This window comes from Drosophila bipectinata, chromosome 2R (assembly GCF_030179905.1).
Source record: "Drosophila bipectinata strain 14024-0381.07 chromosome 2R, DbipHiC1v2, whole genome shotgun sequence".
Lineage (NCBI taxonomy): Eukaryota > Metazoa > Arthropoda > Insecta > Diptera > Drosophilidae > Drosophila > Drosophila bipectinata.
In genome coordinates this window covers 24,512,312-24,530,801 of record NC_091737.1, presented here as the reverse complement: position 1 = coordinate 24,530,801, position 18,490 = coordinate 24,512,312, and the positions used below count along the sequence as shown (strand labels likewise).

The following is an 18,490-nucleotide window of genomic DNA, read 5'->3' as shown; positions in this document are numbered from 1 at the left end:
AGTTGTCAAGCTTACTCCCCAAGATTTAAATACCCATTAAGTTCCAAATAAATAAAGAGATTCAAAATTATGTATAGCCATGCCATTTCTATATTTTTCTTACATTTTTGATTACAGTTTACAAGTACGGGCTAAAATGATTGTATTCGAAATTGTTTCGTTTCGTTTACATGTGTTTACGCATATATATTTTGCTAGGGATCTCTATTTTAAATATTAGGTTTGCTAATGCGGGTGTTTACATACCTACATACATATATTTACTATATACATATGCAGTACAATTGTATCAGATCCATTTCTAAGGCTCGTCCCAAGCATCTCCGTCCAGTGCACGTCGGAGCTCAATCTTGCTTCTAGTTGGGAAAAGAGGGAGGTTATTGACGATCGCTTCGCATAATAAATAGACTGCTATTGCTAATTGCAGGACAATTACAGGCCAAGACAATTAACTCAACGAAGGCAAGCGAGAAGCAGTGGATATGATTTGCGGAGGAGCGAGAACAACTCGAACAGCACATGCACCAAACAACTAAAACATCGGCGACAGTTTCTTGAATTGTGTAACAACTAAGCACTTATGGACTAAAAGCTTTAATATCTAACCGGCACCCAGCACCCCGTGGCATCGTCCCGCCGGTAGTAGCGCGGCCGATTGTCCCTGAAAACCGTGACGGCGGGGAACTGGTTCTCCTGTATAAACTTGATGGTGGCACGCGTCTGAAACGAGAGGATGGCAATTAGATCACGCCACGTCTCAGCGGGAGACTGGACGTACCTGCGGCGCAAAGTGTGGCGGCTCCACGTCTGGGCTGGAGGACAGGTGTTGCAGCAGAAACTCATCTGTCTGGGAGAGCCAAAGATCGGCGCCGCGCAACGGATCGTAGTTGAAGGGTCCGATTCGCAGCATTCCCAGCGAAGAGTCGTAGACATCCAGTACCTACGAAAGAATTGTACAATTAGTTGGATGAAGTGATGGGTTGGGAGGAGTACCCACCGACTGGGCTCCCATGAAGATGCGTGCATCGCGCAGCTCCCGGTCCGGCCCTCTGTCCGGAAAGGTGGCCGGAAAGATCTCGCCAGTCTTGATGTTGACTCCCACGCCATAGATGATGGGGCAGTTGATCTCGCCGCGCATCATGGTGTTCAGTTCCCCCACGCAAGCCTGCGTCAGGTCGATCTCCAGAAGGTGATTGTGGAATGATTCTGGAAGGAGACCATCCAATTGGTAAAGACTCTTTAAACACAAGAAGGAAAACTCACGCATTATGCTGTAGAATACATCCTCGCCATAGCCTTTGGCATCTCGGTAGCCACCAATCAACTGCAACTCGATGCGACCCTCTGGATAGCCGACGGCCAGTTCCTGCACCCGGGACACCATGGTGCACACAGCCTCGTCCACGCCGCTGCCGTCAAAGTGGCCCATAGCCACTGCGCCCGATCCTGTCATGAAATTGGAAACAGTTGGGGTTAATGAGCTAAAGGGAAGCTAATTTATGGCTGAGAGTGGCGGATACGCACCCGAGTGGCGGACGACAACGATAATACAGGTGGTGGCATCGTCGGCCCCAATAATGTTGACGTTCTTGTCGTGCGGGGCGGAGGCGGCCAGTTCGCGCTGGCCCAGGTAGAGCAGGCCCACCGGACCCACCGACTTGGCCTGGATGGAGTGCAGCTGCTGGGCGTAGTCTCTGTAGACGGGATGCTGCAGGAAGAGGCTGTTGGTGTCCATGGGGCAGTCGTCCTGCAGCACTCCATTCAAAACGAGCACCATTGTGGCTGCCTCTGTTGGTTCTTCAGGGGCTTCTTCTATTCCGGGATTCAATTTCAATTATCTGGGGAGTCGGAGTCGGTCTTGGGCAAGACGAGTAGCAGGCAACTGTGGAAAGAATATAAAAATAATAAAATGTAGGCAATATTTTACACAGAGGGGACGATAGTCCAGAGCCACAAGGACTGAGTTTGAGGCTTAAACTAGCATTTCGAGCCTCGAATAACCAGAAAATATTATTTTCCGTGCACTTCTCGAGCTTCAACAGAAGCAAGAGCATAAAAATCAATTTACGATGCCCGCAACCGTCCGAGATTTGCATTTTTGATAATAATTTCGAAGCGGAGAAGTGGTGGTGCTGAAGAAATATGTTTACACCTCGATCCCTCCTTGGCTGACTCGTAAATTTGAGCAAAAAAATAAAAATAAATATACGTGTGTATACAAAACGTGCAAATAAAAATGTCAAAAGTGTGAGGCCCGCGGCTGATTCGATTCCCCAGCTCCTTCCATCGGAGTCAGCCAACAATGGACACCCTGAAATTGGTTCGCAGAGGCGTGTCTCTGGAGGGGGCTGGGAAACTCATCCATTGCTGGCTCGTGGCCGGGTTGTGTGAAATCTAATAAAACAATTAGAGGGTCACCGGGTGGGGTCATCAATTTACGGAGTGATACCCACTAGGCAGGCCCAGTGGCCAGCCCACATCCCGGCCAATTGAGGCAAACACCCAAAGTCACAGATGTCACACGAAAGTTAATAACCACCAAGTGGCGGCGACAGCGAATTAGCCACCAAATGAACATCAAATTTAATAGAATTTAATGATATTGGAGCTGGAAGATGGAAGCTGGAGCACCCTGTTCCTCAGATGCAGTTGCAGTTCAAGCTGACTCAGCAAAGGCTGGTAATTGAATTATTTACCTACGGATGCTGTCTAGTTTCAATTAAGCGAAATAAAGACAAGTTAAAGTTCAAGTATGCCGTACTCGTACGAGTGAAATAACAACCGGACTCATAAACATAAACGATTACATGCGCCGGCCAAGTACACGAAATTGTCTCGAAAAACAATTGTCAGGCTAATTTCCGATGCAGAATTCGTTGTCGGGCTCCAAAAACAGAAAAATGGGAGGAAAAATAAATACACAGGCCCCAGAGAGCCTCTCGGAGTCGGGAAGAATTGCGGCCAGGAACAACACTATTAAGTCGGCTCGGGGCGGAAAACAATGGAAAACGACGACGTTGTGGAAAAATCAAACAGGAAAACGTGAAGAGCTGGCTGGGTGCTGGATGCTGGATGCTGGAGCCTGAGAGGAGCCCAGCCAGGCCTCGTCTTTCTTGCCTGGAAGCAATTTAGCCGCGATCATGCATGAATCTTGATTAGATATTCAACGAGAAATAATTTGAAAATGATGACAGTTGGCGATAGGCGCGCTCCACAACCAAAGCCAAAGGATGGATGGCTGCACAGGAAAAATAAACAAAAGGTTTTCGAATTTTAATACTCAGTATCAGTGTTTTCAAGATAAGAATAAGCTTACTAGGTTATTTTTAAAAACAAATAACTAAACGGAAATGAATCACTTCCAGTCTGAATCACTTAAATTTTTGCCACTTTTAAGCTTTTAAGATTAAGAGGCTCTTGTTTCTCTCTGTGCCTCGTCAATGGAAATGGGCTGACTGGCCAAGGAACTCTTGAAACCCAGATCTATGTAGGTGAGGCTCTGAGGATGACCGAGTTTCCTCCAAAACAGATTCCTAATCAAAGGCCCAAAAGTTCTGTTGACTCTGGCTGAGCGGGCGGTCTCGCCAGTCACTTCGTGCCCGAGCTGGAGATTCCTTCCACTCGATAGGAGAACCAGAATCCCAAGAAAAGCTTGGCTAGGAGGAGACTAAGAAGAGTCCTCAATCCATAGTCCAAAGCGTGATCGATGGCAGAAACGCAGCAAACAAGGCCATCAGAAACGTTTCAATTCATTAGGCCGGCGACGAGTCTATTACGATCCGGAGTCCGGAGAACTCGTTACGGTTCGGTCTTATAACAATCACAAATTATGGGTTTGCGGCCGAGCGGGGAAAATGATCTTGTAGATTTAACACTGATAGCTCGGCCAAGTGCCTGGCCGCAAACAGGTTCCATTTGTCTACTGCTGGCCTGGCCTGGTCTGGTCTGGTCTGGTCTTGGCCGGGCATTCTTGGCCAAGTGATTGATTGCCATTTTGACGAGTGCAGCCAGAACAGCAACTGACAGCGGCAACAGCTCCAAACTGCTACTTTTCTGCTCTTCTGGTTCTGGCAATGTAATTTACACCCAGTGTGTCGGTCTGTCCATCCAAAACCCAACAAAAAATTACTTCTTTCAGCCTCCTCTGCTCACCCGACTCGTCCATCCGCGGAAACATGCTAGCCGCACATTTCAAATTCTTCGGGCAGCCCTTACACGACACAATTGTCAACAAGCGCTAACAAATTTTTTGCCAAAAACACACAACATGGGCAACAACACGAAAGGAAAGCCTACTTCCTTTAGAGTCGAATTTGGTATACCCTTGCAGTTAAGTTGGAGCTATAATATAATATCAGATGGGCAGTTATGGCATTTGCAATTCAGTGCTTAAGTGCAACCAGTGAGAATCGAGGAGAAGGGCGCTATTTCTTCCACTGTGATGGCTATATCTTCCCCAATTCTCATCCGATTCTCAAGCGGAGTACCTTAAACGATTTCTGGATCGATTCTCCACCATTCTGCATCAAAACCCTGAGACAAAATATTTTTTAGATTTTTTGTCCATTTTTCCTGAGAGGATCCCTTGAAGATGAGGTTTTCCCCTATAGGGTCCACTATGATAGCTATATCTTCCCCGATTCTCATCCGATTCTCAAGCGGAGTACCTTAAACGATTTCTGAATCGATTCTCCACCATTCTGCATCAAAACCCTGAGACAAAATATTTTTTAGATTTTTTGTCCATTTTTCCTGAGGAGATCCCTTGAAAATGGGGTTTTCCCCTATAGGGTCCACTGTGATGGCTATATCTTCCCCAATTCTCATCCGATTCTCAAGCGGAGTACCTTAAACGATTTCTGGATCGATTCTCCACCATTCTGCATCAAAACCCTGAGAAAAAATATTTTTTAGATTTTTTGTCCATTTTTCCTGAGGAGATCCCTTGAAAATGGGGGTTTCCCCTATAGGGTCTACAGTGATGGCTATATCTTCGGCAATTCTTATCCGATTCTCAAGCGGAGTACCTTAAACGATTTCTGGATCGATTCTCCACCATTCTGCATCAAAACCCTGAGACAAAATATTTTTTAGATTTTTTGTCCATTTTTCCTGAGGAGATCCCTTGAAAATGGGGGTTTCCCCTATAGGGTCTACAGTGATGGCTATATCTTCGGCAATTCTTATCCGATTCTCAAGCGGAGTACCTTAAACGATTTCTAGCTCAATTCTCCACCATTCTGCATCAAAATCCTGAGACAAAATATTTTTTGAATTTTTTGTCCATTTTTCCTGAGGAGATCCCTTGAAAATGGGGTTTTCCCCTATGGGGTCCACTGTGATGGCTGTATCTTCCCCAATTCTCATCCGATTCTCAAGCGGAGTACCTTAAACGATTTCTGGATCGATTCTCCACCATTCTGCATCAAAATCCTGAGACAAAATATTTTTTGAATTTTTTGTCCGTTTTTCCTGAGGAGATCCCTTGAAAATGGGGTTTTCCCCTAAGGGGTCCACTGTGATGGCTGTATCTTCCCCAATTCTCATCCGATTCTCAAGCGGAGTACCTTAAACGATTTCTAGCTCGATTCTCCACCATTCTGCATCAAAATCCTGAGACAAAATATTTTTTGAATTTTTTGTCCATTTTTCCTGAGGAGATCCCTTGAAAATGGGGTTTTCCCCTATGGGGTCCACTGTGATGGCTGTATCTTCCCCAATTCTCATCCGATTCTCAAGCGGAGTACCTTAAACGATTTCTGGATCGATTCTCCACCATTCTGCATCAAAACCCTGAGACAAAATATTTTTTGAATTTTTTGTCCATTTTTCCTGAGGAGATCCCTTGAAAATGGGGTTTTCCCCTATGGGGTCCACTGTGATGGCTGTATCTTCCCCAATCCTCATCCGATTCTCAAGCGGAATACCTTAAACGATTTCTAGGTCGATTCTCCACCATTCTGCATCAAAATCCTGAGACAAAATATTTTTTGAATTTTTTGTCCATTTTTCCTGAGGAGATCCCTTGAAAATGGGGTTTTCCCCTATGGGGTCCACTGTGATGGCTGTATCTTCCCCAATTCTCATCCGATTCTCAAGCGGAGTACCTTAAACGATTTCTGGATCGATTCTCCACCATTCTGCATCAAAACCCTGAGACAAAATATTTTTTAGATTTTTTGTCCATTTTTCCTGAGAGGATCCCTTGAAGATGAGGTTTTCCCCTATAGGGTCCACTGTGATAGCTATATCTTCCCCGATTCTCATCCGATTCTCAAGCGGAGTACCTTAAACGATTTCTAGCTCGATTCTCCACCATTCTGCATCAAAATCCTGAGACAAAATATTTTTTGAATTTTTTGTCAATTTTTCCTGAGGAGATCCCTTGAAAATGGGGTTTTCCCCTATGGGGTCCACTGTGATAGCTATATCTTCCCCGATTCTCATCCGATTCTCAAGCGGAGTACCTTAAACGATTTCTAGCTCGATTCTCCACCATTCTGCATCAAAATCCTGAGACAAAATATTTTTTGAATTTTTTGTCCATTTTTCCTGAGGAGATCCCTTGAAAATGGGGTTTTCCCCTATGGGGTCCACTGTGATGGCTGTATCTTCCCCATTTCTCATCCGATTCTCAAGCGGAGTACCTTAAACGATTTCTGGATCGATTCTCCACCATTCTGCATCAAAACCCTGAGACAAAATATTTTTTAGATTTTTTGTCCATTTTCCTTTAGGGGATCCCTTGAAAATAGGGGTTTCCACAATAGTTTCCTTTTGAATGTTGGTAAGTCGTATTATTTTGCAAAAAATAGGACCTATAAAAAATCCGAACTCCCTATTTGATCAAGAATCTACATAAAGATCAAGAATACTATGTAGGGTTGTACTTGTGACCAAAAGCATGATACCCTCTGGTAGGGTATGAAAACCGGTTCTTGGGTATCCGTATCCGTTGAAATTCAAGCTTTTTTTGGTGGGCGGCCGAAATGAAGAAATTGCAGGCGGAAAAACAAGGCAACCCAACAGCCAACATGTGACAAGGGAAACAGTGAGCTTCGAGAGACGCGGATCAGGCTGAATCTGAATCTGAAGCTGAATCTGAGGCTGAGGCTGAAGCTTCAGTGGCATAGCCTTCTTCCGGGTTCGTGATTTTCCTTTTGTCCAGAGAGAGAAATTCAAGGAAAATGCTGGCTCTTCGGTTTTCTTAAGCAAATATTTAAAAAATAAATGCAAATAATTTCTAGCTAGTAGCTCCCTCCATTCACTAAACAAATATTTAAGTGTAAAGTGCCTGTAAAGCGCTAAATTCTAAATAAACTTTTAAAGTTTGTCATAAACAAATAAGAAATATTTATTAAAAGTCCTATACATTGTATATCTACATGTATAGCATCTTTGGGGACAAATCGGAAAAAAGTGTGGCATTTTTGATTTAATTATATTTTTAATACATAATTAATAATAATTAATAATTTTTAAGCCCTTTGCATTTAATAACTAATTTTAGTGTATGAACTAAGAAAACAATGTCTCAAAAATTGTAAAATTAATTTTAATCGATTGGCGATCGATAGATAACTTAATCCACGGCCGAGCTTATCCATCTGGGCCTCCTGAAAGACCCCGCTTTCAATTCATTTAATGGCGGACTGACAATTTAATTTGGCCCAGCTGCAGAGAGGATGCTTTTGGCCCTGGTCCAGGCCCTGGCCCTGGCTGAACAGATTTGGCCCGAACGTGACTGCCAATTGACTTCCACACAATTTCGCTTTGGCACGCAAATATCGTGAGGCCGAGGCCGCGGCCACCTTCCTTCCTTCCGATCCCCCCCAGAAACGGACTGGCGAGGCCCAAAAAACAAAAACGAAAGTTTACATTGGAAGTGGAAGCCGGGCTTCGTGTTCCTCTCTGGCGGTTACAACGTTTCGGGATGCCAAAATCCGCCGAAAGAAATAACAACCCCAACTGAGGCTAAGAGGAACAAACTAAACTGAAGTTGACATTTCTGGCCATGTTTATCGTGTCTTTGGCTTTTTTTTCCGGCTCTAGACTCTAGACTGGAGATACTTTGTACTTTTGCAGAAGATGCCAGGGGTAGACGTAGGAAAGCTCCGAAAATGAAACACAAAGTCGGCTCTGAATAGCTCTAATTAGAATTGCTGATGCCCGAGCTGCTGTCGAGCTCCCCGTGGCTCATGTTTTCGAATCGGCAATTCAAGTCGATAATTCTATTTCATCCAGATAATGATTAATGATGATAGGTTCATTATACACGTACTGTCGTCGCTCAATTGAATTATGAATGCAGGAAAGAATATATCAATCGGCCTGTCAATCACTTCAGATCTGAGTAATTTTTGGGGATTTCTTCGAGACTAATATTTGAAAAAAATGTGATAATTGCAGAGCTCCCTTCGAATAATTCTAATAAAGACCTATCATAGACTTAGTCCCTCGATTAGAGTCCCATTTAGGAGACCAAGAAAGGCCAGTTCTCACCAAGTCCCAACTCCGGACTGTCTTCTGAGGTTGCCTCGGCCTGTCGTGTAGTATCTGCCAAGTTGCCTCTGTCTCTGCGAATGCCAGCTGCTTGTTTTTTTTTATTTTTTTTTTAGTTTTATTTTTATGGCTGCTTATGCAAATGCAAATGCGAGTGCCAGTGCGCCTGCGACTGCGAGTCTGAGTCGAAAAACCCGAAAGCGCAGAGTGTGCGTAAACGTTTGCGCCTTTTGTTCACATGGCTTGGGGGATTGGGATGGGGACTGGGCATGGGATGGGGCCCCCGATTCCAAAAGCGTTGTGCTGCCGTCATGTCCAGTAATTAGCATAGCACACAGTCCCAGACAGAGTCGTATTTTCTTTTTATTTCTCTCAGTGGCTGAGGCCTGTCGGTTGACAAGCGCGGCACTTTGTTTGTCCTCTCCTCCGCAGTTGCACTCGTCAAATAGCCTGCCCGCCACTCGGCTGCCCCTGCCATTAGCGGAAACCAAAGTCTGACTTACTCTAACTAACTTAAACCCGTTTGACTTTTGCGGTCTCGCAAAATGAGCCGCTGATTTGCAATGGGAATTCTGGGAAAATCTTCTCGACTTTTGATGGGATATGTCGATATTATATAGAGAGTTGCAGTTGGGAATAATATTTATCGAGGGATTTAGACATGGGTTTAAGGGCTTATAGGTTATAGGGGTTCTGTAAAAGATCTTAAATCCTACTAACCTTTAAAAAAGTCTCTATTTTAACCTAAAACTCCCTCAAATATTTCCCTATTTCTTGTAAATTCCGATCAAGGATCATCTCTGCGTTGGTTTCCTTGTCTGATGCGCCGCCAGCTTAGAATATTTTGTAGCGCAATTGGACATGTTTTCCGTGGGCTCATTTCTGTTTCTGTGTTTTGTTTTTATGGCCAAAACACACACACACTCTATAAACTTTGGCAACAGACAACTGCAACATCAGCAGCAGCAGGCAGCAGTAAGAAACGACAAAAATCCACAGCAGTCGACTGGCATTTACAACATGCCTACAACGTGGTAATGGTAATGGCAGCCCAACTGCTGCACCACCGATGGAACCACAGCACCACCAAGATGCACCGAAAACAAAGAGGTCCAAATGGGGGAGAGTCTGGAAATTTTAGCTTAAAATATTAGTCAGAGGTATGGCTTGTTAGAAGCTTTTGGAAGTAGTACCCCCCAACGAATATATTTTCTTAATTATTTTCATCATTTATGTTTGGGGACCTCTTTTCTCTCAGTGCACAGCGGCGGCATCTTGGCTTCGGCTTGGAATACCAAATTTTATAGCGGTACACTGTTAAATATTTTGCTGCAACAGGCAACAGGCAACAGGCTACAAGCAACAGGCAACATGCTGCAACAACAACATTAACTGGCTACGTGCGGGGGCGGAGGTTTGTTTTTATAGCCGCCCAGCCGCCCAATCGGCCCTCCCCTTCGTTTCGGTGGAGGTACCAGGCAAGGTATATGGATGTACTCCCCCACTGGAGGCCTGATCTTGGGCATTCATTCCGCATGCGGCACTATAATTTATAACAACTGCTGAAGGCGCTCGCCGAATGTGCGACTCTTGCAGCTTCGAGGCAGCAACTCTCCCTCCCCCTGAATGCCCCTTCCCCTCAAACCGCCTCCCTTCCAGCCACCAGGTATCCAGGCTCTTTCTTTTATTTTCTGCTCGGCATACGCGATGCGTTTGTGGCCATCCTTTGTGGCAAGAAATTGCAGCGCATTGTTTGGCTTTGCCTCTTTGGGATACTCTTTTGAAGGGGTATTTAGGGGTCTCTAGGGGGTTTGATTAATATTCATAAATAATCTAATATAAGCTTCGTAAGTTGGATTTATTTAGGCCTTAAGATGGTCCAATACCTTTTGAAAGACAAAAGGTTCAAACACAACACCTTATCCTGGGATATCTTCAAATAGAATGGTTCTTTGTAGAAATGTTCATGGTATCTAATAATATTCTACAAATAGTTAACCCCCCTTTCCAATGTTTTCTATTTAGTACCGGGTATAGTATCTTATAGGCAAGAACCTTTTCCAAGAATCTCTTAGATCTATTTAGCCATCTTTCTGAAACTTTAACTTCTAGTTAATTTCTTAGATCCTATGTCTGTTGTAACCATCTTGAAATATTTCTTAAAGATTATATATCTTACAAATATATAATACTCATTGTTAGGGTATTCAATGACCGTTATATCCTCTCGAAATCTCCAACTTTGTGGACCAGAGTGGCAGGCACGCCTCTATCTGCAATGTGCGATCTATTGCGACGGGCGCTTTCCTTTGAGCGGAGCCACCATGGCCTGGAAAGACTGTGGAACTGGCTTGGTTTCAATGGGATTGGGACTGAGGATTGGGGAAGGCCTCTCGGGCCGTTGAAGCAGTGGGAGCCGGGCCGTAAAGCATCGCTGGCGGAGCATCTAATGGCCGCGGCGGACGCAGCTCCATTTCACCTGAGATTGATGGCAGCCAGGCGGCTTTGTTGCTGGGGGCCTTTGAAAGGCCCTGAAAGAACTTTTATGATTCGGCCAGGTGAAATATATATTTGCGGTCCGATCTGAATAGATTCCTTCGCTGTGAGTGTGTCTCCGGGATGATTTATAGGAAGCGATTGTGCATTTTGCAAATTACGATGTCTCGGGAGCTCGTTCTGGCCGGCATTATCCTTCTCGGGGCATTATTAATACTCGGACGCAGGCTTAGCCACAATAACATCATCATCACCGGCAGCAGCTGCAGCGGCTGATTGAATCTTTTATGTGTGGATTTAGGAGCCATCAGCAGAGCTCAGGCTGAAAGCTCAGACTTGAAATTAAATATTTATTAAATCGACAGCACACACAACCCACACACACAATGGCACATAAATCAGCTTAAAAACTATTCAATGAATATTCCAATCAAAGGACTAGGGTGATGGGTGGGTGGGTGGTTGCTGAAGCTCTACAAAATCCCTGACCTCCAGGACAAAGTTGCCACAGGAAATTAAAATGTTCGATGGTTAAGGTGATAACAGACTATAGTTTATTTTGAAAGGCTATTCTCTAAGCAAACAAAGACGACTATTTAATTAAAATTATGTTTAAAAGTCAACACATTTATTCTCTGAGTGCACCTCCCTGCTTGAAAGGCATTTCTCGGAGCAACCTTTCAACTTCTGGGGAGAATCTATTGCAGCAATTATGTCCTTTTCTTGTAAGGACCTGTGACGAGTGGCCGGGCTGCCAGTCAGGGTGCAAGCCACTGGCCTCGGGTTACACTGACCAATTTGGAAAGGTACAAATTGAGTTGCAATCACCGGGACGGGACAGCCGGGGGGCCGTGCACCTCAGAGTTAGTTTAATTAATTCAGCTTCGGAGGCTGTTAACATGCCTCCTTTGACAGTTTACTCGAAAGAGGTGTACTAGCCACTTGTCGTCAGTCAGTTGGATAGCTTTTTCGGACCCGGACCCGACTCGGGCTGAGACTATAAACAAAATCGCACACAACCGAAAGAACTCTGACCCCTGACCCCGGCCAGCTAGACATCTTGCCAGATGCCAGATGCGAGATGTGGGCTGGGAGATGTGTGTGTCTCGCACGGAGTTGCCTTCAATTAGCGCTTTGGACACAGGTATTAGTTGGAAAAACAGTTACTCCAATTTTTAATGGCATTTTGGGCCATGTAACTGGGTGGAGAGAGAGTTTTGGGTGGCGGGTTGAGGTGGTGCAAGTACACCTATTTGTATCTTAAAGTCGGCCGGCTGCCATAAAAGATCTTCGAGAGAAAAACTAATTACAAAAGTCGTAAAGTGTTAACAAACCAAAAAGCCAAGTCAAATGAGATGTTCATACTTTTGGCTAGAAGAGGTTTTAAGAGGCTAAAATAGGAATAAGATACAGAAAATCTCTAAGATACTTTTGGGGAAGGGGATTCTCGAGGTATTCCTGAAGTAAGTTTGTTTATTTAGAGAGGAATTCCTTAGGTTGGCACTTTTTATTAATACTTATTTATTAATAATAGGAATTTTTTTAATGAAAGAATAATAGAAACTGAGATTAGATTGAGGAGATTAATAGAGGAAGCTTCCTCTAGTATTTGTTTTAATTTTCTGATCTTTTTAATGAAAATAAATATTCCGCTCGATGGAAAATAGAATTCCAATGAAATCACTGCCCAAAATAAAATTATTATTTAAGGTTCAAGACAGCCTTCCATCTCCCTACAATTATTTTTAGACCAGGCCAATATTGATCATCCAGCCGGGCTTGATTGATCGCCAGATCTGGCCAGGGCTCAGGGCCCAGCGATCAGAGGATCGATCCTCCATCGGCCAATAAATTGTTGCTACATGTATAAGACATCGTGTACGACAAGTTAAGACAACGATCTGCGCGCCTCTGCAGCCTCGTGGGTCTCTGGTGAGATCGCATCATGTGGCGCTGGTCCCCGCTCGCTGCAGGATCGAAATCCGCGAAAACTGGCCAGCCGCGAGATGTACTCCTTCTGCGGCTGCGTGGACACTATTGCGCAGTGTGTCTATATCATTAATTAATTTAATCACTCGGACATGGACTCGCTGTGCGCCGGCTAGCTGCCAGTTGTTCTCACAAAAGTTATTAATTTCCAGGCTCGCGGGGGGCGAGGGCGGGGGCTGGGACTGGAGTGATCGATAGGTGGGGGAAAGTCCCTCCTCCCAGATAAGATTCCAGAGGCTCAATGGAGCAGACAACCCAATATAGATCTCGGATGCACACTCTGCCCGACAGGGCTTATCAGTGTGGGCTCTGGGCAGCTCCGAATATGATTCCCACTCTCGGAACATGATGCTCCATACGCCAGGCCATTAATATTAACGATCTTCGGGCATTGCGATGCGATAAGACCCTATATAGACCCCAAATCTGAGAAATCTGGGGAGCGGATGGAACCAGCGATACGCATTCACTTTCGTTTTTCTAGCTATTATTATAGGGTATTATCTTCTAGATTCTAGAACTTACACTGATTCTCAACTCGACACTGCACTAGAAGGATTTCTTGGCTTTCAGAAGAGTATCTTTCGGGGAAATCTTTCACTTTCAACACTGAGCCGACGGCAATTCTGAGGTTTTTTTCAAAAAAAACCTATGTTTTTTAATTGTTGCTATTTTTTCCAGACAAGGGGGCTGGTATTGAGGAGGGTTTTAATACAACAGCGAGTACACTGCAACACGGACGGGACGCGCTCCACTCGGTTCGCCTGCCAAACCGGAATGAGACCCAAGTGCCACTGAGCTGCCAGCCGAGCTGAGCCGCCGAGAGGAGCGCCAGCGCCAGTGCCTTTGCTACGCTGCGCTGACTGGTGGTGGTGGAAAAGGGAGCGCATGCTTGCTGCCGGCAACCCAATGGGACCCCAAGTCTCTCTCTCCCTCTCCCGGGGAGCCTTCTTCTCTCTTGCGCCTTGGAGCCGTGCGCTCTCGCTGCCCCCCCCCCACGTCAGAGTGGGACAGCAGCACAGAGCAACACGTGTTCTTATCAGTTCAGGTCTGAGTGAGAGCTCAAGTTTGAGCTCAAGATGAGTCGAACTGGTCCTCTGATAGTTATTGAGTGGCTCCCAGTTCGATTTTGGCTTAATTCTTTGAGATGCTGGTCCACTGTCCACGTTTGTTTGTTTGGTCACTCTGCGAGATGGGGTTGCATATCGGTGGGTCCTCTAATTGGTCAGTGGCCAGAGTGGTTATGTACTTGAGGTTCGCCCCTATTTTTGGGTTTATTTTCAAAGGGAATTAAAGTTTATCTTTTCAGAAATAAATTATGATGTGTGTCAGTCAGTTGATGGAAGAAATAATTCAATAAATAATAAAGACTTTTATTTGTTGTTTCTTTAGGGATATCCCACACCTCTATAGCTCCTATTTCTTGGAAAAAGTTTCTAATCTTATGATGGAATATTATTCATCTTTTTTTTTATAATTCCTATAAGAGTTTCATCCCAAAAGGAGTCTCATCCCTTCCAAAACTAGACCACAACTAGCTGCAACCCCTTTGTTTACATAATCCCCATCATATCTCTCCTTGAACCCCGAACTTCAAACTCAATTTCCCACAAATTGCAACCTTTTCCCCTCCTGGAAGTTGGTCCTGCCAGAAGGACAAAGCCATTACGCACCGCTGGGAAATTGTAATCTAAGCCCTCGTTATTGGAGCAGGCAGGGATCTAATTGGACAAATGTCCCCCAATTTGTAATGTCATTTTTCTAAAACTTTTGGTGTTGAAAATGCAAAAGGTGAACAAAGACGAAGACGAAGCCGTTGGCCATCCGGGTGGAGGTGGGAGGTGCCACCCGAAGTAAGAAGAAAATATGTCTAATTTTGCACCATGTGGACAGTGGTCATTATTTTGGCCAGGGGGCGGCTGCCGAGGCGGGCGGGGAGGGGGAACAGGTACAAGAAATGTTTGCCAAGCCAGCATCAGGTCCACTCTTTCACTCTCCATACTACCCGTCTCTTTCTAGTGTGTGTGTAAGCCAGCATGCGGTCCATGGGAGTCCGAGCGACGACAAAAAATGAGATTTGCTGACCAGTGGTCATTAAAGCACATTTACAATGAGCCCCCAAGCCGGCCAGGCAGGCCATGTCGGCTGCCGGCTAACATGGTCCAAGCCCCCCCTTCCGTACACCCATGTCCGGGCAAAATGGGCAGAGACAAGCGATCAAATCGATGCCGAAATTAATTTATCTTGGCACTCATGGCTACCCGAAATTTGACAAATTGCAAATGTATTTCAAATTGACTGCAAGTCTCTCAGATGGAGCTTGGTGGGGGCTGCGATATAAATTATACGAGCTTCTACTATGCTGGATAGTTGATTAAATTTCCATTCGGTTACTGCAATACCTTGGAATTTTAATTATGTTGTTTAATCAAAAGAAACACTAGTACTCTTGGCTAGCATTTAGAGGCTTACTTTTGGCATTTTGGTCAAAAATTATCATTCTAGCATTTAAGACTTGAGGTTATGATTACCAGGTTTCTATAAACCCCACTCCATCTCTATAAGCCGGTTAATTAATCTCATCAAGCTCTGAACTCTACAAGATTTCCCTGGCACTGGTCTAGGCCTCTGCAGGCTGACCAAGTCCAGACTCAGAGCTCCCTCCTCCATATAGTACTCCTCCACAGTTGATTGCACTAATTGGCGATGAGCGTGACGATCGTCCGAGATCGAGATGGTCATCCACTGGGGTGCTGGATGAGACAATGAGACAAGATTTTCATTCATAAAACACTCGCTGGATGGGCCGGAAGTTCTTATTTGATTGCGAATTGTGATAGGTTCCAGGAAAGGGTATAAATGGGTGTAGAAATGTTGGTTCTCATGAAAATAAAGAAGATTATTTATTGATTTTGAAAACTAGTTAGTACTGGAAATACTTGTAACTATACCTGGTACTTGTACAAGAAGAGAGAAGGCAGGAGTATTGGGTATCACATATTAGGAAAGATAGACCCTGATCCTATAAGAAAGTACCTCAGTTAGGGTATAAAATATTCCCCTTTCCTTCCCACTTCCACTTTTCTTCAAGTTCAAGTGTTAATTAAAGCAAAAGAGCCTTAATTATTGATATTTATTTGTTTTGCTCGTCACTGGGGAAGTATTTCCGGCCCTAAGTCGGGCGAGCTAATCCGGACACAGCTGTGGCTCCGTAGGGAGGGGTCACCCTGGCCCAGGATCAGAGTTCAAAGGCAGGCAGAAATATGTAAATGCAGGGCGCTGGAGCTGGCGCTGCGCCTGCGTGGAGCGATAAAAGCAAATCGAAAAGGGAACCCACCGCTAACCGATTTCCACTTCAATTTCGAGCTGGGTCATAAACTGCCAGCATATTGGAGGAGTTCTGGCCGTGGAGGGCCGGGGGTCACGAGCTCGGCCGGGCGGGCTAAATGCTTGTTAAAGGGCGTGCTCGAAATTGTTGCCTTCGATGTTGTGTGTGGTTTGTGGCAACCACAAAAACAAATCAGCAGCAGTTGGAGCTGAAGTTGGATCTGAAGCTTGCGTTGGAGTTCGAGAGGCAATTGGCGAATTCGATTTGCAATTTCTACACAAATCCCAACGAGAAACCTGAGGCTTCTGCTGCTGGGTTGAGCAAACAATTCAGAATGAAGTGAGATCGGGAGTCGGAAAGTTGATTTGCAATTTCATGGCAGCGCCAATTTGCACCTCATCATCGTTATTATCCTAGTGGCCATCCATCCCTATCTCTCCGGGTGATGGGTGATGATCTTCCAATCGTTCAATCAGCCAGCATGGATGAGGAGGCACGTGCAGGTTGCAACCTGCAACCCGAAACGAACCGGGTCTAAGGATGTCCCACATATTTCTCGCTATCTCTGTACACCAAGTCCCAACTATTCGTATCATCTTGGAATTTGGCTGGCCAGCGCTGCAGCTGGACACAGGCTAGAGTCTTGGTTCACAACCAGGAAGTCTGGACGCCAAAGTTGAAATGAGAAAAATTTCGCTAGATAAATAATGCATATCTCACGCACCAGCTCTCGGGGGCTATGAGGCTCCTTGGAGTGGCCCAAGTTGCAGTTGCTTTCGGCCGTTTAATGAAGGCCTAGATCCGATGCCAGGCCATAATAAGCAATGGCCAACAATGAAATCTTTGGCTTCAGCTCTAGCTATCGGTTTAGCTCCGTCCCTGGGCCAATTTATGCGATGGCTTTCAGGCTGGCCCCTTCCTCCGGCCTGGCTGCGTGTCTCGATTTGGCGCGATTGCTTTCGGTTTAATTTAAGCCCTGAGCTCGCAGCTCCCCCGAAAGAGATTCATTAATGTTTGATTTTGGCTGCTTTTCTATTTACCTTTTCCCAAGATCAAGCGAGATTTACGCCAAATTGCCAGTGGCCTGGTCTTGGGCTTGGGCTCCGGTTGCTCCTATTGGGCTCTTTCTTTTGCGGCCTTTTCTGTCTCGGAGTCCCTGTCTTATAGACTGTGTGGGCCAACTATTAAATTGGTTCATTAAAGGCTGTTTCAAGTGTTTGTTTTTTAAAAGTAAGAAGGCTTAGGGAAGTACATTTAGGTTTAAATCTTACTACTAACTAATCCAGAGTCTAGGTGTAGATATTAAAAAGATATTATAATAACATATTCTATCTATAAGATACTTCTATGCTTTAATTTGGGGTTTTTCTAGAAAATATTAAATCTTAACTTTAAAGAAAAAGTGTCAAATACTTCCAGATGTCTATATTCTTAATAAGATAATGGTTTAATATTAAATACATAGCTTAGGAGCTACCAAACCTCGACTTCAATTGTAGGTATGTGGAAGGCGAGGTAACCTAATCGAAAGCAAGGGATTCAGTAACCCCTGATGGTGGGTTGACAGCTCTTTGACCAAATGACCAATTAGAGTTCCACATCGAAACACTAACAAATAGCACCCACATGGAAAACAAAGCCAATAATTCGATAATGATCACCGAAGGCAGGGGAGCCCCTTCCAAGGAGGGTAGTTACATGGCTGGTAGGAAGACAAAGTGTGAGGAGAAGATTCCTAAACAGGCGGAACATCTCACCCGCTTATTAAAAGCATATTTATGGCACTTCCATCCCCGGAATTCCCCTGCTTAGGCAATCATTAGGCACATTGGGCAACGAGGCAGGCACGACCAATTGGCCGACTTTGTTATTGTTTGTTGGCGGGATGATTCACGGAGGAAACAAAGGGGCACTCACATTTACATAGCACCAGATGGTCCGTTGATGATCACACTACCTCTCGTTTCTCACAATTCGTTGGTTAAGCTCATATTTTAAGGTCTTTTGCTGATTTTTACTTGCTAGCTAGCAATTGTTGTTTATTTTTGCACCGAGTGTGCCCGTATACTGGCACGTCAGAAAAATACCTCCTAAAATACCGACACTACAAAAATACTAAACAGCTGTTCGGCACAGTGGTTTAAACTTCAAAAATCTGACAATAAAAACAAAGGC

General features: G+C 44.7%; 1 protein-coding gene across 4 annotated transcripts; it reads right to left on the bottom strand.

The window, feature by feature from the left end:
* Nucleotides 1-67: 67 nt before the first annotated feature.
* Ntan1 (N-terminal amidohydrolase 1) lies at nt 68-18,430 on the bottom strand. Of its 4 annotated transcripts, none has more exons than XR_011442292.1 (7): nt 18,233-18,429; nt 1,525-1,882; nt 1,264-1,446; nt 998-1,206; nt 779-940; nt 437-720; nt 68-356 (listed from the first exon to the last, which is right to left on the bottom strand). XR_011442292.1 is itself a non-coding variant. In XM_043210839.2 (7 exons), exons 2-7 carry the CDS (start codon nt 1,775-1,777, stop codon nt 345-347), a joined length of 933 nt encoding a protein of 310 aa, XP_043066774.1. In that variant the 5' UTR covers nt 1,778-1,882; nt 18,233-18,430; the 3' UTR covers nt 68-344. The 4 variants fall into 4 exon arrangements, 3 of the variants coding, with proteins under 3 accessions (XP_043066774.1, XP_070134234.1, XP_070134235.1); XM_043210839.2 differs by having other exon boundaries at nt 607-720; nt 18,233-18,430; XM_070278133.1 differs by lacking the exon at nt 18,233-18,429 and adding an exon at nt 13,513-13,779 and having other exon boundaries at nt 68-720.
* Nucleotides 18,431-18,490: the final 60 nt, after the last annotated feature.

What these genes read in the sequence shown, in the direction of transcription:
- Ntan1 (XM_043210839.2), bottom strand. Translation starts at nt 1,777, where the DNA reads ATGGTGCTCGTTTTGAATGGAGTGCTGCAGGACGACTGCCCCATGGAC. An exon ending in TCTTCATGGGAGCCCAGTCG is followed by an intron (nt 941 to 997) that starts GTGGGTACTCCT and finishes ATTCTTTCGTAG; the next exon opens with GTACTGGATGTCTACGACTC. An exon ending in CGCCACACTTTGCGCCGCAG is followed by an intron (nt 721 to 778) that starts GTACGTCCAGTC and finishes CTCTCGTTTCAG; the next exon opens with ACGCGTGCCACCATCAAGTT.